The 24,621-nt window shown below is 42.2% G+C and overlaps 1 protein-coding gene across 6 annotated transcripts; it reads right to left on the bottom strand.

The window, feature by feature from the left end:
* Nucleotides 1–3,346: 3,346 nt before the first annotated feature.
* On the bottom strand, nucleotides 3,347–24,135 carry LOC115168396 (RAF proto-oncogene serine/threonine-protein kinase). 6 transcript variants are annotated; one of them, XM_029723627.1, is made up of 19 exons: nucleotides 22,651–22,883; nucleotides 22,387–22,420; nucleotides 16,288–16,514; nucleotides 15,763–15,875; nucleotides 15,290–15,392; nucleotides 13,081–13,238; nucleotides 12,163–12,255; nucleotides 10,216–10,369; nucleotides 9,661–9,780; nucleotides 9,446–9,488; nucleotides 9,190–9,305; nucleotides 8,678–8,795; nucleotides 8,384–8,468; nucleotides 7,729–7,905; nucleotides 7,478–7,524; nucleotides 7,203–7,321; nucleotides 6,620–6,751; nucleotides 3,814–3,948; nucleotides 3,347–3,619 (listed from the first exon to the last, which is right to left on the bottom strand). In XM_029723627.1, exons 3-19 carry the CDS (start codon nucleotides 16,486–16,488, stop codon nucleotides 3,479–3,481), a joined length of 2,055 nt encoding a protein of 684 aa, XP_029579487.1. In that variant the 5' UTR covers nucleotides 16,489–16,514; nucleotides 22,387–22,420; nucleotides 22,651–22,883; the 3' UTR covers nucleotides 3,347–3,478. The 6 variants fall into 6 exon arrangements, with proteins under 6 accessions (XP_029579487.1, XP_029579488.1, XP_029579491.1 ...); XM_029723628.1 differs by having other exon boundaries at nucleotides 22,802–22,877; XM_029723631.1 differs by lacking the exons at nucleotides 22,387–22,420; nucleotides 22,651–22,883 and adding an exon at nucleotides 24,037–24,135.
* Nucleotides 24,136–24,621: the final 486 nt, after the last annotated feature.

The following is a 24,621-nucleotide window of genomic DNA, read 5'->3' on the forward strand; positions in this document are numbered from 1 at the left end:
ACACATTACTAAAACTTACGCCCCGTCATCAGTCCCCAAATTAGGTCTGATGACCAACTGAAAGGAAAACATCAGGGCCATCACACATTATAGAACACAAAAACATAATGGTCTATGACTGTAAAAGGTGTTGTGAATTTAACATAAGGAGCTTCAACTTAAGTGTTACCCAATAGCTTTGTTGAGATTGTGTTATCATTTAGTCCCATCCTCTCTGCCAATAGCTGTGGAGCACCTAGTGCCCTTTCCCAATGGTGGAATCCCCTAGTGGCCTGTCTAGACGGGATCCACAGTGAGATTGCACCACACTGCTACTGCAACAGCAAACATTGTACCCAGCTACAAAGTCTTGCACATGTATCCTACTGAGATGCACAGAGTCTAATGGTGGAGATCAGTGTCTCAACGTCTTTTGTACCTGCCTGGGACAATTTACATTAAAACAAGCCCTTTACAGCATACACAATCAGTGTCAGGGTTATCATTTTTGTGTTATATAAATGTCTATCTTTTGAATATTTATTTTTATGTAGATGGCCAAAGTCTGTGTCATCACAATTTTTTTTTATAGCCAACCAATGCCTGTGTTCGTGCACAGTCGACATACACTTTGATTGACAGTTATTGTTTTGAGTGAACCCAGTCCTTTTACCAGTCAGTAGCAACAAAGAACGGAAGGTGTTGAACACTTACGCAAATTAGTTTAACTTAATTTTATTAAAATAACATGAAATAAACATTCGCACGTTTACAATAAAAAAAATGTACCTCCTGAAAGAGACATGGCAGACAAAATGCAAATTAGATTTCAAATCATTTTTTAAATATTAAAGACAATTGCCCAATATCCAGCTCATGATGGTTTACCCAAAGAGAAGGCTGATTAAAATGTGTGGGTAACTACTGATCAGAACACTCTGCAAAGCCATGAACCAATCACATGGACCGTAGAAACATAGCCATTGCGTTTGTTAAAATGTCCAAAATAAAAATCAAATCAGTCATGCTTGACTGTCTGATAAGTTATAATTTTTTCCAGAATTAAGGAAAAAAATGATAAAAGCATGAAGATGAAGACATTGATCATAATTTCATATCTCTATCTGATTTAAGACTATGTACAATCAAATACCCCTGCAAAAACAATAGTAGGATAACACTGTTTTTGCTAAGAATCATCCTAGAAGGTGAGGTTGTCCAGGGTGTCTTGGTCTAGGCTTCATCTCCTCTTCAGGCAGGTCAGCTTAGAGAATATCTTCTTCATAAGAAACTAGGGCAGTCAGTCCTGTCAGACAGAAAGGTGTGCTTCACAGCTGAGATAGAGAGCCTCTTATTTATCTCTCTCTCAGGCATTTCCTTCACTGTCTCTGCCTCTCTGTCCCCAGGTAGGTGTGCTTTCTTTCACATATTTACACATACCACTAACTGCATTGCCACTCTGTCCATTGCACCCATTTTAGCAATGGAGAAAAGTACAGTAGGCCTATGATTAACCCTATAATTTGCATGAATTTCATTCACCATCAATCATCTTCTCCAACCCAATGGGTAGTCAATATTTTTTCTCTTCTCTCCATGCCAAAACAGTCACTGGAAAAACTCAGTCAGTGACTGAAATCCCATATTGGTCCCATCCACCGTCACTGTCAGAGGATTCCTTTTACCCCCAGTCACTCCTCTTTTTCTATGCCATACAGTGCCATGCAAAAGTATTCATCCCCCTTGGCATTTTTCCGATTTTGTTGCATTATAACCTGTAATTTAAATTGATTTTTATTTGGATTTCATTTAATGGAAATACACAGAAGTCAAAATTTGTGAAGTGAAATGAAAAAAATAACTTGTTAAAAAACCTACAAAAATAAACTGGTGCAACCAATTACCTTCGGAAGCCACATAATGTGTTAAATAAAGTCCACCTGTGTGCAATCTAAGTGTCACATGATCTGTCACATGATCTCAGTATACATACACCTGTTCTGAAATGCCCCAGAATCTGCAACACCATTAAGCAAGGGGCACCACCAAGCAAGCGGCACCATGAAGATCAAGGAGTTCTCCAAACAGGTCAGGGACAAAGTTGTGGAGAAGTACAGATCAGGGTTGTGTTATAAAAAAATATCAGAAACTTTGAACATCCCACAGAGCATAATTTAATCCATTATTAAAAAATGGAAAGAATATGGCACCACAACAAACCTGCCAAGAGAGGGCTGCCCACCAAAACTTACAGACCAGACAAGGAGGGCATTAATCAGAGAGGCAACAAAGAGACCAAAGATAACACTGAAGGAGCTGCAAAGCTCCACAGCGGAGATTGGAGTATCTGTCCATAGGACCACTTTAAACTTTAACTCCACAGAGCTGGGCTTTACGGAAGAGTGGCCAGAAAAAAAGACATTGCTTAAAGAAAAAAATAAGCAAACACGTTTGGTGTTCGCCAAAAGGCATGTGGGAGACTCCCCAAACATATGGAAGAAGGTAATCTGGTCAGATGAGATTAAAATGTAGCTTTTTGGCCATCAAGGAAAACGCTATGTCTGGTGCGAACTCAACACCGCTCATCACCCCGAGAACACCATCCTCACAGTGAAGCATGGTGATGACAGCATCATGCTGTGGGGATGTTTTTAATCGGCAGGGACTGGGAAACTGGTCAGAATTGAAGGAATGATGGATGGCTCTAAATACAGGGAAATTCTTGAGGGAAACCTGTTTCTGTCTTCCAGAGAGTTGAGACTGGGACAGAGGTTCATCTTCCAGCAGGACAATGACCCTAAACATACTGCTAAAGCAACACCTGAGTGGTATAAGGGGAAACATTTAAATGTCTTGGAATGGTCAAAGCCCAGATCTCAATCCAACTGAGAATCTGTGGTATGACTTAAAGATTGCTGTACACCAGCGGAAGCCATCCAACTTGAATGAGCTGGAGCAGTTTTGCCTTGAAGAATGGGCAAAAATTTCAGTGGCTAGATGTGCCAAGCTTATAGAGACGTACCCCAAGAGACTTGCAGCTGTAATTACTGAAAAACGTGGCTCTACAACATATTGACTTTTTTTGGGGGGGGGGGGTGAATAGATATGCATGCTCAAGTTTTCAGTTTTTTTGTCTTATTTCTTGTTTGTCTCACAATAAAAAATATTTAGCATCTTCAAAGTGGTAGGCATGTTGTGTAAATCAAATGATACAAACCCCCCAAAATCTATTTAATTCCAGGTTGTAAGGCAACAAAATAGGAAAAATGCCAAGGGGGTGAATACTTTCATAAGCCACAGTAGATATTTGGTGTGTGTGTGTGTGTGTGTGTGTGTGTGTGTGTGTGTGTGTGTGTGTGTGTGTGTGTGTGTGTGTGTGTGTGTGTGTGTGTGTGTGTGTGTGTGTGTGTGTGTGTGTGTGTGCGCGCGCGCATGCTCATGCACACGTGTATGTTTTGGAACAGGAGCAGGTAGGAGGGACAGGTTTGGTATTGTAGTTCTAGAACACAGGCAGTCTGCTATAGGTGGAAGTGAAGGCGTTAATGTCCTCGGTGTGGGAGGCTCTGTGCAGGGAGGGTTCTGAGGCACTGCGGTTGATCTTAGGCAGGGAGTGCTGGAGCAGCTCAATTGACGAGAGGATCTGGAAGAGAGGGAGAGGAAAAGAGAGAGAGAGAGAGAAAGAGGGGTAGATTGGATGAGTAACGGGAAGCACTCCCATCAAATTTGGAGGCCTTTGCTATAGTGCCATTTGCATTAAACTCCAGAGACCTTTCAATCCACTTCAGCCAATAAAGGTGTCAAGATAATGTACAGAGAAAACTCATTAGCTAGTACCTGGGGGAACAGTGGCCTCTCGTCCTTGATTTTCTTGATGCAGTCGGCCACCAGCCTCTTCATGGCCTTAGGACAGCTCTTATAAAGCTTACTGAGGTCTGGAGACAGGTACCCCCGGCCCACCATGAAGATAATCTATAGAGGGAGAAAAAGGGTTAGAGGTCAGGGGTAAGGAATAGAGGTCTGAGACAGGTACCCCCGGCCCAACATGAAGATGATCTGACAGTGGAGACAGAGATGAGGGATTACAGTGTTATTGTTTTCTGTGGAGGTCACAACCAGTCACTAATAACACCTGTAAGACAGTCCTTATGGCAGAACTTGACTATGGCCCTATCCTCCTGATTCCTGCTTACAAGCAAAAATTAAAGCAGGAAGCACCAGTGACTCGGTCTATAAAAAAGTGATCAGATGAAGCAGATGCTAAACTACAGGACAGTTTTGCTATCACAGACTGGAACATGTTCTGGGATTCTTCCGATGGCATTGAGGAGTACACCACATCAGTCACTGGCTTTATCAATAAGTGTATCGAGGATGTCGTCCCCACAGTGACTGTACATACATATCCCAACCAGAAGCCATGGATTACAGGCAACATTCGCACTGAGTTAAAGTGTAGAGCTGAAGCTTTCAAGGTGCGGGACCCTAACCCGGAAGCTTACAAGAAATCCTGCTATGCCCTGCGACGAACCATCAAACAGGAAAAGCGTCAATACAGGGCTAAGATTGAATCATACTACACCGGCTCCGACGCTCGTCTTATGTGGCAGGGCTTGCAAACTATTATAGACTACAAACGGATGCACAGCCACAAGCTGCCCAGTGACACGAGCCTACCAGATGAGCTAAATCACTTCTATGCTCACTTCGAGGCAAGCAACACTGAGGCATGCATGAGAGCATCAGCTGTTCCGGACGACTGTGTGATCACGCTCTCTGTAGCCGACGTAAGACCTTTAAACAGGTCAACATACACAAGGCTGCGGGGCCAGACGGATTACCAGGATGTGTGCTCCGGGCATGTGCTGACCAACTGGCAGGTGTCTTCACTGACATTTTCAACATTTCCCTGATTGAGTCTGTAATACCAACATGTTTCAAGCAGACCACCATAGTCCCTGTACCCAAGAACACAAAGGCAACCTGCCTAAATGACTACAGACCCGTAGCACTCACGTCCGTAGCCATCAAGTGCTTTGAAAGGTTGGTAATGGCTCACATCAACACCATTATCCCAGAAACCCTAGACCCACTCCAATTTGCATACCACCCAAACAGATCCACAGATGATGCAATCTCTATTGCACTCCACACTGCCCTTTCCCACCTGGACAAAAGGAACACTTATGTGAGAATGCTATTCATTGACTACAGCTCAGCGCTCAACACCATAGTACTCTCAAAGCTCATCACTAAGCTAAGGATCCTGGGACTAAATACATCCCTCTGCAGCTGGATCCTGGACTTCCTGACGGCATGTGCTCAGTCCCCTCCTGTACTCCTTGATCACCCACGACTGCATGGCCAGGCACGACTCCAACACTATCATTAAGTTTGCTGACGACACAACAGTGGTAGGCCTGATCACCGACAACGACGAGACAGCCTATAGGGAGGAGCTCAGAGATCTGGCCGGGTGGTGCCAGAATAACAACCTATCCCTCAACATAACCAAGACTAAGGAGATGATTGTGGACTACAGGAAAAGGAGGACCGAGCACGCCCCCATTCTCATTGACGGGGCTGTAGTGGAGCAGGTTGAGAGCTTCAAGTTCCTTGGTGTCCACATCAACAACAAACTAGAATGGTCCAAACACACCAAGACAGTCCTGAAGAGGGCACGACATACCATATTCCACCTCAGGAAACTAAAAAGTTTTGGCATGGGTCCTCAGATCCTCAAAAGGTTCTACAGCTGCAACATCGAGAGCATCCTTACTGGTTGCATCACTGCCTTGTACGGCAATTGCTCGGCCTCTGACCGCAAAGCGCTACAGAGGGTAGTGCGTACGACCCAGTACATCACTGGGGCTAAGCTGCCTGCTATCCAGGACCTCTACACCAGGCGGTGTCAGAGGAAGGCCCTAAAAATTGTCAAAGACCCCAGCCACCCCAGCCATAGACTGTTCTCTCTATTACCGCATGGCAAGCGGTACCGGAGTGCCAAGTCTAGGACAAAGGGCTTCTTAACAGTTTTTTACCCCCAAGCCATTAGACTCCTGACCAGGTAATCAAATGGCTACCCGGACTATTTGCATTGTGTGCCCCCCCAACCCCTCTTTTACGCTGCTGCTACTCTCTGTTCATCATATATGCATAGTCACTTTAACTATATCTACATGTACATACTACCTCAATCAGCCTGACTAACCGGTGTCTGTATGTAGCCTCACTACTTTATAGCCTCGCTACTGTATATAGCCTGTCTTTTTACTGTTGTTTTATTTCTTTACTTACCTATTGTTCACCTAATACCTTTTTTGCACTATTGGTTAGAGCCTGTAAGTAAGCATTTCCCTGTAATGTCTACACCTGTTGTATTCGGCGCACGTGACAAATCAACTTTGATTTGATTTGAGAGAGACAGAGAGAGAGAGAGAGAGAGAGAGAGAGAGAGAGATACCAGATAGAAATAAGTAAATGTATGCCAGTTGCTGAAACTGGGTCATACAATCTTAGTTATATTTGATTTGTTCAAATCAAACAAGGCAGGACAGGTCAAGGGCCTATATCTCTCCCTACATTTAGCACAACTGAAATAGAGACTGGTTTTAAAGATGGCAGTGTGGCAGGCTGGGTTTACCTGGTCTCTGTTGGCTATCTGTGAGTATGGCAGCTCTCCCGTCATCAGCTCATGGAGGACAACACCGTAGGAGTACACGTCAGACTGGAAACTATAGGGCATGTTGTCCTGCATACGGATAACCTCAGGAGCCTGAGAACAGAGGATAGAATAACAGACAAACTTGTTTAAATTGATTTCATTTTTAATTCCAGGAACCATAATGAGTACATCTCAAAGGTGTGCACGATTGCTGGAGTGCACGGCCACCAAAACGAACACATTTTCCCAGATGAAGAAACTGCTCCCCTTAACCCAGGGGTGGGCAATTCCAGTCCTCGGGGGCCTGATTGGTGTCACAGTTTTGCTCCAGCTAACACACCTGAGTCCAATAACCACCTAATCATGTTCTTCAGTTTAGAATGCAATTTGATTAATCAGCTGTGTTTGCTAGGGATGGAGAAAAAGTGTGACACCAATCAGGCCCCAAGGACTGGAGTTGCCCACCCCTGCCTTAACCCCATCTCTCAGGCCCAATCTCAACAGCAACAAAAGTAAGGTATTTTTTCTTCTAGCGTGACATTGACATTTTCCTCTTACTGACCATCCACAGTATGGACCCTGAGGGTTGCTCCACCTGGTGAGAACCACTCCACCTGGCCTTGACCGTGGCCAGACCAAAGTCTCCTATCTTCACCGTCAGGCCCTCATGTAGGAAGATATCTGTACCACTGTCAAGGAAGCAGAGCTGTGGCAGACTGCTGAATCTGTGAAAAATACGACTCTGAGCTCATACATCATTTGTCTAATTTCAAGCCAACACTATTTTCTATTCATTTGTCACAAAAAAGTGACAGAGCTTAAAACAGTGAAGAATACTGTTTGACTTCATGTCCCGGTGGATGATGTTTTTGGCGTGCAAATAGCTGAAAGAAAAATACAGTGAAAATTGGAATTTACGACATTACAGTTGCATGTTAATAATACAATAATAAACATAAGATCCTTCTAAAGCTATCACCTTTTTATAGCGTCAATCTAAAGCTAACACCCTTGTAAACCTAGTATTCCTATAGAGCTATAAGTAGCACCAATCTACACCTAAGCTTGTCCCTGCTGTGTGGACTCACTCCATGCCCTGAGCTGTCTGTCTGGCGATGTCTATAAGCTGGAACATCTGGAAGTTGGTCTCCTGGACGTGAAGGTGTTTGTAGAGGCTGCTGCCCTCACACCACTGGGTCACGATGGCCAAGTTGTCCTTCGTCATGTAGCCCATGAACAACAGGATGTTGACGTGCCGCGTTTTCCTGCAGCCAAAAAGAAGGAGAGAGAGACATACAGACAGCGAGAGAGAGCAAGAGAGCGATACAGGAAGAGGAAATCACCAAAACAAAGTTGAGATAATGCTGCATGAAGATAATTTACCAAGAATAAACACATAAGGTCAATCTATTGCTCTCTCTAAAGTGATGAATACAATAAGAATATCACTATAGGGCAACAGAAAGCCTAGTGGTTAGAGCGTTGGGCCAGTAACCGAAGGGTTGCTAGTCAAACAAGGTGAAAAATCTTGAGCAAGACACTTAACTCTATAGGGGTCGCTGTTAATAATGGCAGACCCAGGTCATGACCCCACTCTCTGAGAGTGTCTCAGTGGGATTTGGGATATGCAAAAAACACATTTCCAATTAATACACACTTGTACATGTGTGCAATAGGACAAATATAAGCACCCACCAAATTATTATTATTATAGTTCTCCTCACTACTCTCACGCTCTCTTACCTAAGGACAGCCACCTCGTTTCTGAAGGCCTGGAACTGCTCTGGCGTGGGGTCAATCACCTTTAGGATCTTCACCGCTACGTCACCTACAACAGACAAACAACGTGGTACAGAAACTGTCTAAGCTGCTGTGTGACCATGTAGACTAGGCTCAGTACAAGTGTTCAAGTCAACTCATAGGCGTGATTGGAAGATCCAGAACTCCTCACAAACCTTTGTAGACCTTCGAAACAGCATAATCAAGCATTACAAGCATTGTGTTTATCCAACAGGTGCCATCCAGAAGCATGCTCACCGTGCCATTTCCCTTTGTATACCGTTCCGAAGGAGCCTGAGCCGATACAGGAGTGTAGCACCACTTCACTGGCCTCAATCTCCCAGTAGTAACTGGAGTCCCGCTTGTCCCTCGGATGCTGCAGTGGGATAGTCAATATAAGGCCACATTCTCCATCTAATTCACTTATGCAGTTATTCCTACACTCTTACAAAAAAAGGTGCTATCTAGAACCTAAAAAGGTTATTCGGCTGGCCCATAAGAGAACCCTTTGAAGAACCCTTTTTGGTTCCAGATACAACCATTCTGGGATCCATGTAGAACCCTCTGTGGAAAGGGTTCTACATGGAACCCAGAATGGTTCTACCTGGAACCAAAAAGGGTTCTACCTGGAACCAAAAAGTGTTCTTCTATTGGGACAGCTGAATAACCCTTTTGGAACCCTTTTTTCTAAGAATGTAGGAATTAAAAGTACTATTGAGATGCTATTCATTCACAGTCAGTGTACAAACTACAGGGGCTGTCTAACTTACTATTTTGTGTTTCTCCTGAGTGTTGAATGAAGGAGCCCTCTCTCGTCTGTCTGGAGCTGGGGTGTTAGACTGGGACTGGGACCAGCCTGTGGGACTCTGGCTGGGGGAACTCCCGCCTAGGAAGGGAATATGGACCAATGGTATTTAGAATGGCAGGTTATGACAGAAAGTGTTGTTGTGGGATGTTGTGTATGTTTCCATTAGCTTAGCAGAAACTGAGACACTCATGTGGGGTAACCATCTTTTAAAATCTTACCTGAGTCATGATTACGCATTGCTTCATGATTACGCATTGCTTCCTAGGAAAACACAAAACAAAATATTCTTGCAGATTTTTACACATATCAAATGAACACAAGTCATTCAACAGTTTCATTATTCAGTTAGATACAGAAACTATAAAAGCATGTGGATACTAGTCTGTTGAAAGGCATGCCATGTTATTTATCACACAACACTCTGCCTCCTAACCTTGTCTGGGCTCTCTGACGTCGCCTCAACAAAAGAGTTGGAGAAGCGAATGATACCTACTCTCCTCTTCAGCCAGAAACACCTGCACCATGAGCTAGGGGAGGTATTCAGAACATCTAGCTACTCCCCATCAGGGCACAACACAGTGGGACAGGGAAGGAAAGGGAGACGAGGAGAGATAGAGTGCTACCCAGGTATTACATTTTGTGGGCATATTAGATACAGCATTCAAGTTTTCATTTTTCCAAATACACGGGTATGGAAATGAATGAATCAGAAAGGAATACAGTAAAGTGCAGGATATAAAAAGTGAAATGAAACAAAGAGAATACAACGCAGTCAAGGAAATCATGCAAAGTAAATTGTAATCATGCTAGATTAATTACTTAGTAGAAAGAGTAAGGGGGAGGGAGGGAGGGATTACAAAAGTTACGCAGAGAAGATGGTTGAGATTCCTGGCGTGTAAGAAGGGCCAGATCGGGCAGGGAGGTTATTTTAAGATGGGCTGCCTGGACCTCCAGGAGTCCCCTGGGGACCCGCGTGGTGTGTTGTTACCTCGATCATGCTGCTGTCGACGGGCATGGTGGTGCTGACCATGTGGACGTTGGGCGTGGAGGTGGAGCGCTGCCTCTGGGACAGAGCGCCCCCCGTGGGTGGGTAGGGGGCCGTGTAGTTGAAGGCGTGAGGGGTGGAGCAGCGGTGCAGAGAGCTGAGGGGTGAATACAGGGGCAACATCAGGCTTAGGAAAAGTAGGGACACTGAACACAACACAACACATTAAGTGCATCAGTAAGATAGAATAGTGTCATGGTTTTGTCATGACAATTGTTTGCATAATCAAGGATCAAATATTATTACCATGATTGAATAATTACTATTTTTGTTTATCATAGTCTGAGATACCGTTGAGTGGCTCTTCTAATGCAAAAAATAATAATAATTCACACATAAGATAATTCTACAACTTCTTATAATCAATCTCACAGGGGTGTAGTGGATGGCAGCTTGTCAGTTTAATTTCTGCCATTATGTGACATTTCTCTCAGGCACACCCTAGAACACCCTCACTATGTGACATGGTTAGAAGGCAGTTTCTGTTTCAGCCAGTGACAGTTTGACACTAGATCTCAAAATGTATCCTCTACTTTCTTGATAGTTGAACAAACACAGTCCTGCACACATTGAGATTCTACTAAATTCAATAACAGGAAAATGTTCTAGGTATTAGGATTTCCATTCTACAAATACTACCCCATTCACTAGGGGAAATATTTTAACCTCAGTGTATCTCCTCATTCACATGGTACAGATGTGGGATCTTAATTTGAACAGTATTGTCGCAGCAAAAGAATCCTACAGCAACAGGATTTTAACTTTCACACTTTTCCGCCGATGTAATGTTTAATCTGTGATTAGGCTATTAGCTGGCCAAAATTGGGCTACATGAAAAGTGCAATTCTGCTAATATAACCGTTTGTTAGTGCAGAGATTTACATATATTTCTGTGAATTTATGTAAATCTTGACGCCCATCTGCATTTCCTGCAGCGCAAGAAAATTCTCAGCAACAACAGAGTAATCAAATTAAGATCCAATATCAGAGTAGTACATATTTCACAATAACTTGAAGGGAAAGGATATGGTTTTTAATGTCTTGCATGTGTCATGCTTTTCTAGGAGCCTATGCAACTCATGATTGCTAGTTAGCCTTTCAGAATGGTGGTAGGTGACAATTCTCCTTGCGCTCTCATTAAAGTTCTTGTTGATTCAGTGATGCTTAGTGTGATGCTGGTCTTGGTTCACTGCTGACTGGAAAGTATATTGTACTGTACTGTCAGTTACTGGTGAAAGTGGCACTCCATGCGAGTGACATACCATAACAGCACTCATAATGTATTAGACCACAGTTCTAACCCTGTAAAGCACTCTATGAGAACAAATCGCCCTTTTGGCCAAAACAGGACTTTGTTTCGAAGAGCATTTGAGATTGTTCTGCACCGAACAACTTGATACTGTGTGCGAGCTAATTTGGCAACGATCTGAGTGCTTTTAAATTGTTATAAATGCTTCTGAAAGAACAGCCTCTTTTCACACCTCTGGTTACATCATAAAGCTGGAGACAAAAAACAGGCATTGATTCGGTTTGAGGCCTGGGTTAAGGTGCTTTACAACTTACAGCTGCATCAGCTGAGGGCCAGTCAAACATGGCAACCAAAGAACCCTTAACATTTGGCCACCATTACCTCTGAGAGCAAAGGACTTAAACCTTACTGTACTGTAGTTAAATCAATTACAACCACACGCAACCCTTATCCGTCATTAAATGGTAAGTCAAGAGGAAGACTTTTGCTGTACTTCTGTAGTTATTTGATTGCTGATGTTCTGTTGCTGCCTGGAGATAGCCTTGCTCACAGTACCAGGGTGAAAGAGGTCCATGGGACCAGTATCACTCATGGGTCGGAAGTGATAGGTCAAAGTTCAAGAGCAGGAGGGGTGGCTTTACCTGCTGGGGAGTCGGGACAGCGATTCTCTCATTCGCCGAGAAGTAAGAGGAGGAAGAGATGGACCCCCACTTTCACCTGGTGTCGGGAACAATCTAGAGAGAGAGTTTCAAGCTTTATTAGTCATATGTACAGGATACACATGGTATACACTGTCCAACGAAATGCTTACTTGCAGGATCCTTCTCAACAATCCAACATAAATAAGAAACATCAAATCGACAAATGTATCTATTCATGGCCTGTGATAGCCATCTACAAATGTATCTCTTCGTGGCCAGTGATAGCCATCAACAAATGTATCTATTCGTGGCCAGTGATAGCCATCTACAAATGAATCTCTTCATGGCTAGTGATAGCCATCAACAAATGTATCTATTCGTGGCCAGTGATAGCCATCTACAAATGTATCTCTTCATGGCTAGTGATAGCCATCTACAAATGTATCTCTTCATGGCTAGTGATAGCCATCTACAAATGTATCTCTTCATGGCTAGTGATAGCCATCTACAAATGTATCTCTTCATGGCTAGTGATAGCCATCTACAAATGTATCTCTTCATGGCTAGTGATAGCCATCTACAAATGTATCTCTTCATGGCTAGTGATAGCCATCTACAAATGTATCTCTTCATGGCTAGTGATAGCCATCTACAAATGCTTATTGTTGAAATCTGGAGACCTAAAGCCTGCATGTAAAACAATGCTCTATGTAAATATATCTACTGTGAGAGCACCACAATCATTTATCTTACTTAGCTCTGTCAGTATGTTCCTTATACTGTTTATTCACCCATTGCTGTATACTTGTACTGTTAATATTTATATTGTTTTGTAAGTGTTCTTGCTATTCAATACAAACAGCTATGTGTTAGCAGCCATTTTGATTTGTGCTGCACAGTAGAGGAGAGGAGACTTACAGGAGCTGTCTGATGTTGCTCCAATCCACACACATCGTGGGCACTTTGGTGCTGCAATGCTCATGGAATTTGTAGCCGCATGTTTGGCAACGGAAACCGTTCAAAAGGAACTTCTGGCATATATCGCAGAAGGCCAACTTCAGAAATGTTTTCCGAACCTGAAAGTTAAAGAGGAAAATTAAGTATTTCATTATTTTCCAGCCGATGCTAACGGCCTGGGTAAACAGTGTAAAATCCTTTATGGCAGGGGTGTCAAACATATGGCCATTCAATCCAGCCCGCGGATTTTTTTTTTTTCAATGTTGTTTTTTTGGGGGGGGAAATGATTTAAATCGACATTGAAATGACTAAAACCAAAACGAAACTGTGTAGAAATGTACAGTCTCTACATATACAGCTGAAGTCGGAAGTTTACATACACTTAGGTTGGAGTCATTAAAACTCATTTTTCAACCACTCCACAAATTTCTTGTTAACAAACTATAGTTTTGGCAAGTCGGTTAGGACATCTACTTTGTGCATGACACGTAATTTTTCCAACAATTGTTTACAGACAGATTATTTCACTTATAATTCACTGTATCACAATTCCAGTGGGTCAGAAGTTTACATACACTAAGTTGACTGTGCCTTTAAACAGCTTGGAAAATTCCAGAAAATGATGTCATGGCTTTAGAAGCTTCTGATAGGCTAATTGACATCATTTGAGTTAATTGGAGGTATACCTGTGGATGTATTTCAAGGCCTACCTTCAAACTCACTGCCTCTTTGCTTGACATCATGGGAAAATCAAAAGAAATCAGCCAAGACCTCAGAAAGAAAAATGTACACCTCCACAAGTCTGGTTCATCCTTGGGAGCAATTTCAAAACGCCTGAAGGTACCACGCTCATCTGTACAAACAATAGTACGCAAGTTTAAACACTCCTAGAGATGAAAGTACTTTGGTGCGAAAAGTGCAAATCAATCCCAGAACAACAGCAAAGGACCTTGTGAAGATGCTGGACGAAACAGGTACAAAAGTATCTATATCCACAGTAAAACGAGTCCTATATCGACATAACCTGAAAGGCCGCTCAGCAAGGAACAAGCCACTGCTCCAAAACTGCCATAAAAAAGCCAGACTACGGTTTGCAACTGCACATGGGGACAAAGATCGTACTTTTTGGAGAAATGTCCTCTGGTCTGATGAAACAAAAATATAACTGTTTGGCCATAATGACCATTGTTATGTTTGGAGGAAAAAGGGGGAGGCTTGCAAGCCGAAGAACACCATCCCAACCGTGAAGCACGGGTGTGGCAGCATCATGTTGTGGGGGTGCTTTGCTGCAGGAGGGACTGCTGCTCTTCACAAAATAGATGGCATCATCAGGATGGAAAATGATGTGGATATATTGAAGCAACATCTCAAGACATCAGCCAGGAAGTTAAAGCTTGGTCGCAAATGGGTCTTCCAAATGGACAATGACCCCAAGCATACTTCCAAAGTTGTGGCAAAATGGCTTAAGGACAACAAAGTCAAGGTATTCGAGTGGCCATCACAAAGCCCTGACATCAATCCTATAGAAAATGTGTGGGCAGAACTGAAAAAGTATGTGCGAGTAAGGAGGCCTACAAACCTGACTCAGTTACACCAGCTCTGTCAGGAGGAATGGGCCAAAATTCACCCAACTTATTGTGGGAAGCTTGTGGAAGGCTACCCCGAAACATTTGACCCAAGTTAAACAATTTAAAGGCAATGCTACCAAATACTAATTGAGTGTATGTAAACTTCTGACCCACTGGGAATGTGATGAAAGAAATAAAAGCTGAAATAAATCATTCTCTCAACTATTATTCTGACATTTCACATTCTTAAAATAAAGTGGTTATCCTAACTGACCTAAGACAGGGAATTTTTACTAGGATTAAATGTCAGGAATTGTGAAAAACTGAGTTTAAATGCATTTGGCTAAGGTGTATGTACATTTCCAACTTCAACTGTATAGTCTTTCCACTCTGTCCGGCTTGCTAACCGTTATCAAAACGAAAGCTAGACAGTGAGGGAGCATCAAAAATACAAAAGCGATGTATAGAGGACTATTTTGTGCAAATGTTTACAACAAGGAAATATAATACATTTTATGAGCGGCCCTCCGTACCTCGGTTAAGACCGAATGCAGCCCGCGGGGTAAAATAAATTTGAAACCCCTGCTTTATGGGCTACTTACAAAGTTGTGTGTCGTCAAGGGGACATGATCTAAAACTTTCACCAGCAGTTCTTCCCCAATTAGTGAGGTAGAGTCGGTATTCCAATCCATACGTGACTTTTTACTGTTAGAAAAGGGACATGACACATTAAGTAAGGTAACACATACTAGAGAGCACAGACTGACACAACCAACCTTTACAAGAAAAGGTCATTCAACATGTCTTAGCCTGAAAGGATGTATAGCTGCAGATTTTTTTTTTGTTGCAAAAAATAAACACTTTCTTACAGCATCATATGGACCTACCTCAAGGTAGAAGTTGCCCCTAACCACAGATCTAGGATCAGCTTGCCCCACCCCCAATCCTAGCTTTTAACCTTAGGTGGGTGAAATAATACCTCACCCTGTATCAGTGGTTCGGGATAATTTCACCTACACTGCGGAGATCCAGTGATACCCCTCTGATCCCCCCGTCCCCAGTCCCCAGTGCATACCTCCTCTGTCCTGGGTGCAGTCTGAAGACAGCACAGCACTCCGGTTGCAGGCCCCGCACCTTCAGCGCTTTGATCAGGCAGCTGTGCAGGGTCATACCTGGCCTCACATTCACCTGAGGGACCACAACTAAAACACTCAACAACAACTACAACAACAACACTTACTGGGACCAGTGAAAACACAAACATGTACATAATATATTATCTTTTGGGATAATGGGATGATTTGGAATAATGGTATGCCCTTTGGTATGTGTATGATGATGACAATCAATTTAGGTAGCAATTTTCCACTAACAGACTGCCACACTGCACTTATGTGACTCAGTTAATTAAGCCCCCACTCAAACAACATTAGTGCAGCAGTGTATTGCTGTTTCCATAATCCCACTCCCTCACCGTCCCCTAAACTACTGTATTTCATTGCTTCCATTTGTTTAGTGTCCTTGGGTGTTTTGAAAGGCTCTTCAAATGAAATGTATGATTAGTAATGTACTATTATTATTATTGGTCTAATGGACTCACCACTGTGCGCTGCTGGTTGGGGAGGTAGACGCGGATGGTGCTGCTGGTCTTGGAGTCGGGGATCTTACTGTCGTCGGAGGAGCGGCGCTGGGAGGGGAAGCCCTGCACCATGGTCGGGGAAAGGCAAGGGCCCTCGAACACAGAGTCCTTCATCCCAAAGCCATTGCTCAGGGTCTTCCATGCTCCCTGGAGGTGCTCCATCAGCAAACACTGGTGCTCTCAGCGCTCTGGGGACATAGTGGGAGTCAAAGTATTGGGTTGGAATTCATCATATAGCAATGTTTATGCAGTGTCTGTCTTCATTCCCTCACAACTTCCAATACATTTTATATTCTGAAAACTAGCTGAGAAAACTAGAAAGGAGTCTACCTGGTAGTAGTAGTGGTAGTAGCTAGTAGGATTTGACAGTCCTCCAAAACATTCTGTGATTTTATTTGACCATGGGAAAAAGAGTACTGTCAATACAGCAATGGTCCTATTAGGGCTGTGGCGGTCATGCCATTTTGTCAGCCATTGATCGTCAAGCAAATGACTGCCGGTCTCACGGTAATTGACCGTTAATTAACATAAACACATTTGGCATCTCCTGGCTTCCACGCATGGCCTACAAGCCACTGATGCAGACCTTTGGAACATTTTAAAAAGTCTAATAAATCCATTTAATATAGCCTACACCATCACAATAAATCCATGACTTATTTTAGACAGGTCTAAAGAAACATGATATGAAGAAAATGTAGTCTATTTCAGATCTCCTTAGGCCCTGATATGGCTATGCCATATGGCTGTGGGCTACACTAGTTCATTTAGCAGACAAAATTTGCTTAGAATTCCGTGGCATTATTTTATGTTATTTTCTAGTATTAAGAATACAATTGAACATAGCTGAATAAAATAGAAAGGATATTTTCTCCAAACTATTTCTGAGGGAGCGCGCACATGAGGCTATTCTGTGTTGAGCGGTTAAAAAAGAAACTGGTGCTCCTATATGCCTAATTTAGAGTTATTTATGCAACTTTAACAGTGATTCAAACATTGGGCAATATGTTTCGATTTTTCATACATTCTAAGGCTGCATGATGCGACTCTAATGATGATTTCACAAAAGTTGCATGAAAGGCATGAACTCTGCTTTGTTTTTTGTGCAGGCTGTACACACTTCATCAGTCTCTCATTTGCAATTTCACAAGCACTTGATAATGCCTTGAATATCCCGGTCCTTTGCAGCCAGTAGTCGTTGTGCCCTGGGTTGAATATAATAATTATAATTCCCTTCTCCCGGCTGTGTGCTCAACAGCACCTCTCACTGACACGGCTCTCTCGGATATCTAAATTCTTATTAGCCAATGCCCGTCACGTAATCAGGTCCTTCTCACAGGAATCTCAGCTCTGAAGTAGGCTACAAGTCAAGACAGACACATCGGGGATGCAACTGCGCGCATCCTTTTTATCGAATTCTGAAGCGCATATTGAAGATAGAAGCACTGTCCACATTTACTTTTTCGTCAGCCAACAAGATGAGTAGGCCTAACAGGCTAGTGCTTTTTCTGTTTATGGCCATCTACTATCCCCCATAGTACAAAAGTTGACCTATTCTATTGGTCAACTTGTCCTGTGCGAGAAATAAATATTCCAAACATAGTCTGGGACAGCTGTGGGATGCGATAGATCCCAAAATAACGCAACCATTCTCATCAAAAAAATTTAAAAGCAACAAGGCTGATGCAACAGATCAGAACGTGTAGCTTTAAATGTTGATAACCTATTAGGCTATTTCTTCACATCATAAGCACAGCAATGAGCACACGGCAGTAGACTTTAAGCCGCAAATGTTACAAAATGCAATGAATTACTGGGAAAACACCATTCTCAAAAGTGACCGCAAATGTGATTATGCATGTAATGCTTTATTATAAAGGGAAATGATCTTCCTCAAACTTGAAACTCAAGCATTGCCTATGTATTGTATGCCAGTTAGGCTCTACATCGGTTGTAAAGTGGATTAACGTGCTTAATTTTAATACGTTATTGGGCCACTTTAGTTGTGATACAAACCTTACCAAAACATATAGGTCTATGGGCTAGTCTACATGAGGTGTGCGACCATGATTTGAAAAATTCACAAAAAAAGCCATGTGCTGTTTCTGCCCTTACTGCATACAAGCTGGGCATCATTCACAAGTGATAATATACACTACATGACCAAAAGTATGTGGACACCTGCTCGTCAAACATCTCATTTCAAAATCATGGGCATTAATATGGAGTTGTTCCCCCCTTTGCTGCTATAACAGCCTCCGCTCCTCTGGGAAGGCCCTTCCACTAGATGTTGGAACATTGCTGCAGGGACTTGCTTCCATTCAGTCACAAGAGCATTAGTGAGGTTGGGCACTGATGTTGGGCGATTAGATTTTTGATGGGGTTGAGGTCAGGGCTCTGTGTGGGCCAGTCAAGTTCTTCCACACCAATCTCGACAAACCATTTCTGTATGGACCTCGCTTTGTGCACTGGGGCATTTTCATGCTGAAAAAGGAAAAGGGCCTTCCCAAAACTGTTGCCACAAAGTTGGAAGCACAGAATCGCCGAGAATGTAATTGTAAGCTGTAGCATTACGATTTCCCTTCACTTTCAACGTGGCACTGTCATAGGATGCCACCTTTCCAAGAAGTCAGTTGGCACTATGCATTCGGGCAGGTAGCGTTCTCCTGCCATACACCAAACCCAGAGTTGTCTGTCGGACTGCCAGATGGTGATGTGTGATTCATCACTCCAGAGAACGCGTTTCCACTGCTCCTGAGTCCAATGGCGGCGAGCTTTACACCACACCAGCCAGCTCTTGGCAGTGTACATGGTTATCTTAGACTTGTGCGGCCGCTCGGCCATGGAAACTCATTTCATGAAGCTCCTGACGAAAAGTTATTGTGCTGACGTTGCTTCCATAGGCAGTTTGGTACTCAGTTTGGTTCTAGTGAGTGTTGCAACCGAGAACAGACGATTTTTACGTGTTACGCACTTCAGCACTTGGCGGTCCTGTTCTGTGAGCTTGTGTGGCCTACCACTTTGCGGCCGAGCCGTTGTTGCTCCTAGACGTTTCTACTTCACAATAACTGCAATTACAGTTGACCGGGGCAGCTCAAGAAGGGCAGAAATTTGACGAACTGACTTGTTGGAAAGGTGGCATCCTATGACAGTGCCAAGTTGAAAGTCACTGAGCTCTTCAGTGAGGCCATTCTACTGTCAATGTTTGTCTACGGAGATTGCATGGCTGTGTGCTCGATTTTATACACCTGTCAGTAACGGTGTGGCTAAAATAGCCAAATCCACTAGCTTGAAGGGGTGTTGACATACTTTTGTATATACAGTTGGAGTCGGAAGTTTACATACACCTTAGCCAAATACATTTAAACTCAGTTTTTCACAATTCCTGACATTTAATCTAAGTAAAAATTCCCCGTCTTAGGTCAGTTAAGATCACCTCTTTACTTTAAGAATGTGAAATGTCAGAATAATAGTAGAGAGAATGATTTATTTCAGCTTTTATTTCTTTCATCACATTCCCAGTGGGTCAGAAGTTTACATACATTCAATTAGTATTTGGCAGCATTGCCTTTAAATTGTTTAACTTGGGTCAAACATTTCAGGGTAGCCTTCCACAAGCTTCCCACAATAAGTTGGGTGAATTTTGGCCCATTCCTCCTGACAGAGCTGGTGTAACTGAGTCAGGTTTGTAGGCCTCCTTGCTTGCACAAACTTTTTCAGTTCTGCCCACAAATGTTCTATAAGATTGATGTCAGGGCTTTGTGATGACCACTTGAATACCTTGACTTTGTTGTCCTTAAGCCATTTTGCCACAACTTTGGAAGTATGCTTGGGGTCATTGTCCATTTGGAAGACCCATTTGCGACCAAGCTTTAACTTCCTGGCTGATGTCTTGAGATGTTGCTTCAATATATCCACATAATTTTCCATCCTGATGATGCCATCTATTTTGTGAAGAGCACCAGTCCCTCCTGCAGCAAAGCACCCCCACAACATGATGCTGCCACCCCCGTGCTTCACGATTGGGATGGTGTTCTTCGGCTTGCAAGCCAACCCCTTTTCCCTCTGAACATAACGATGGTCATTATGGCCAAACAGTTATATTTTTGTTTCATCAGACCAGAGGACATTTCTCCAAAAAGTACAATCTTTGTCCCCATGTGCAGTTGCAAACCGTAGTCTGGCTTTTTATGGCGGTTTTGGAGCAGTGGCTTGTTCCTTGCTGAGCGGCCTTTCAGGTTATGTCGATATAGGACTCGTTTTACTGTGGATATAGATACTTTTGTACCTGTTTCCTCCAGCATCTTCACAAGGTCCTTTTTTTGTTGTTCTGGGATTGATTTGCACTTTTCGCACCAAAGTACGTTCATCTCTAGGAGACAGAACGTGCCTCCTTCCTGAGCGGTATGACGGCTGCGTGGGCCCATGGTGTTTATACTTGTGTACTATTGTTTGTACAGATGAGCGTGGTACCTTCAGGCGTTTGGAAATTGGTCCCAAGGATGAACCAGACTTGTGGAGGTCTACAATTGTTTTTCTGAGTTCTTGGCTGATATCCTTTGATTTTCCCTTGATGTCAAGCAAAGAGGCAGTGAGTTTGAAGGTAGGCCTTGAAATACATCCACAGGTACACCTCCAATTGACTCAAATGATGTCAATTAGCCTATCAGAAGCTTCTAAAGCCATGACATAATTTTCTGGAATTTTCCAAGCTGTTTAAAGGCACAGTCAACTTAGTGTATGTAAACTTCTGACCCACTGGAATTGAGATACAGTGAATTATAAGTGAAATAATCTGTCTGTAAACAATTGTTGGAAAAATTACTTGTATCATGCACAAAGTAGATGTCCTAACCGACTTGCCAAAACTATAGTTTGTTAACAAGAAATTTGTGGAGTGGTTGAAAAACGAGTTTTAATGACTCCAACCTAAATGTATGTAAACTTCCGACTTCAACTGTATAGTGTATCTGTGACCAACAGATGCATATTTGTATTCCCAGTCATGTGAAATCCATTGATTAGGGCCTAATGAATGTATTTCAATTCACTGATTTCCTTATATGAACTGGAACTAAGTAAAATCGTTGAAACTGCTGCATGTTGCATTTATATTTTTGTTCAGTGTAGTATCATTGATAATATATGATTTATAGTGTATGGTTACATTTAATTTGCTCTTTAAAAACCTAATCTTTGGAATGACTTCAATAGCAACAGTGAATCTATTAAGAGATCTCTCAGTAATCATTCTCATGACAGCACATTGGTAGTAGTCAGTGCCACTGATACTTATCAAACCTTGATGAGAGAGCAAATGGATAAAAGTAGCTGTAGAATAGATCAATTCTCAGTAGAAGGTGCTGCCCAGCCTATTGTTTTTTTTCTTCTGATAGTGGATATAACGTTGAAGATCTGACGTTGTTTCAAAGGTTCAAATCCAACATATGTTATACAAGGTTTGCCTATGTTGAAAATTGGTTACCATGATGACATAATACTGTGGTTAAAATGTCACCCTCAAAACACTTTTTGCAAATGCAGAATCCACATAGATTCCACGTCAAAATACCTTGACAAATTATGTTGAAACAAGTTGATTCAACCAGTTTGTGCCCAGTGGGTTATAACTACATATTCCATCTTTCAAAAAAAAGTAGAGATGACAAATGCCAATGTGTTATAGAATGAGAATAGAATGTGTTATATGCAATGCATTTACATTTTACAAGATAAGTAAATATATTTGTGCAGGAGAATAGTGGTAGAAAGCGCAGACACAGTCCTCTAATTCACAAGTTTAGAGTCTATTTTCAACTCTTCCTCTAAACATAGATTGAAATAGCATAAACAATGCCACGCTGTCTAAAATATGACAGTAGCCTATCTAGGGCCCTTTTCCGTACGATCCAAACTCCTTCATCACCCGAAACTATAGACAGATCTATCACAATTTTCCTATCACATTAAAATACACATATTTGTTCTACTGACTCCAACAAGACGACAGCTGCAATCCAATGTTGTGCAGAATTAATGGTACTGCCAGAGCAAACTCACCAACACAAGCTAGAAAACTTCAGCTCCGCCATAACTTGAGCAAAATGTGGAGTCGATGACATCGTCATATTTGCAACGCATTCAGAAAGAAAAAAAAGTAGCGGGTTATGATCGATCCAAAATGTTTAGCCCGGAAAGAAAGTAACAATGTATCAAAGTATCAAACCATTTCAAACCATGAAATAATAACCAACATGAAAGGAACCCCGATGTGTTACTCAACCAACCCCTAAAAAGATCTTTAGCCTTCCTTTCATTACTTACCCTGGGTGAGAGAAAAAAATACTAGCCTACAAGTCCAACAGACACCTTCCCAAAGTCACATGTGAATGACACTCTACAACCGCCCGCTTCTATTTGCCTGATGCCAAATTAAAACTTTAAAAAAGTGGTTGTAGTTATGTTGTTCACATACCAATCAATATTTACGGCGATAAACAGAAGGTGAAAGAGTTTGAGTTCATGTCGTGCGCCTGCCTGACGCCAGTGACTGAAACAGGACCCCACAGTCATAACAAGAATTTCAGCCATACAACTTACAGCGCAAAAATGAGGACACAAATTTAAGTCAGCCCACCCACTCTGACACTATGATATTTACTTTTTATGTGAATAACTAGTGAAAAGTAAACAAAGTCCAAAAAGTGGAGGTGTAGCTTAATAGAAAACAACCACACTTATGTTATTAATGCACTTTGAATGTGTGATGGAGGTTGACAAACTGTCACACCCTGACCATAGAGAGCCCTTGATTCTCTATGGTCAGGGAGTGACTAGGGGGTAGTCTAGTTTTATATTTCTATGTTGTGTTCTAGTGTATATTTTCTATGTTGGTGTTTTGTATGATTCCCAATTAGAGGCAGCTGGTAATCGTTGTCTCTAATTGGGGATCATATTTAAGTAGCTATTTTTCCCACCTGTGTTTGTGGGATATTGTTTTGTGTACCATGTAGTCACATTTATTTGATTTATTTGTTTTTGCTTGAAGTTTCACTTTGGAATAAAGATGTGGAACTCTACACGCGCTGCGCCTTGGTCCTGTTTTTACGACAACCGTGACACAAATTAGACAAGATTTAGCCTAGCTATAGGCATTCAGGATGATTAAAATGTGTTGAGATTGCAATAGGCTGACTTTCCACCAAGTCATTCTATCAAAACAAAAAGGACATTGCTCAATTGCAAACATCTGTGAATCTGTGCAATATATGGTGAATCAGCATAAGATGCAGGCCATTATATTATTCAACAATATTTGTAGACTATATGCTTATATTCAGTTGCAGAATGAGAAATCCATCAAAAGAATAGAAAGCACCCCTTCTGGTAAAAAGAAGGCACTACCCATAGCCTAGTTCAGTGAGCATCTACAATTATGCTATCTTTTCAGGCCTGTCTATTAGATTTTTGACAAGAGATTTTTAAATCTTGGTTACTTGATATAGATAAAACCTGCATGGTGACTTGAAATATATAAAACCTGCAAATCATTTGAACTTAAATGTACTGCATCTATCTTATTTGAGACATGCTCTTCTCATCATGAAATAGAGTCCTTTCTCATAGCAAAGAACAAGCTTAAAAGTGTTTGCTCTTAAATGGAGCAATAGGATCTTAGGGTCCTATCTTACCTTCAAACCTTCTACTCACCATGTGTTCAAGATCAGGTCCCCAGCCAAAGGTCCCCTGAGGTAGATTACGACATCAAAGAGCCCAGAGTTCTATTGTGGAGAAAGATCAGAGCTTTGGTGATGTGGCTCTCCTCACCAGCACAGACCAGCAACCTGCTCTCCTTGATGCTATGGGCACACATTGAATGTACGGGCAGATGACATCCTTATAAAAAAAGCTAATATCATCCTAATTTTATAGCTGCATATCATATCCTCTCTCTCCTGTCAAATGCTCACCATTTTCTGATCATATATTTGATTTAATCTCCATTCCAGCAACTACCTAATTCATATCCTGACAGCAACAAATACCAGGAAATACCAATGCAAACACTTTGTAAGCAGCCTAAGAGGAAGAGGGCAGGGCTTTATCAGTGTACGATCTTAAGGTATCCCATTAGGATGCAGTCTAATCATCCATCCCAGTGCAACGTCAGCTGCAGTGTTGGGAGGAAAACAGAAAACCATTATTTCAGGGGAAAGTGTCCAATCACTGGTATTCACTAAACCAAAATGATGAAATTCAATTTAGAGAATGTAGAGTTTTGAAAAACAATGTATT

This window comes from Salmo trutta, chromosome 30, assembly GCF_901001165.1.
Source record: "Salmo trutta chromosome 30, fSalTru1.1, whole genome shotgun sequence".
Taxonomy (NCBI): Eukaryota; Metazoa; Chordata; class Actinopteri; order Salmoniformes; family Salmonidae; genus Salmo; species Salmo trutta.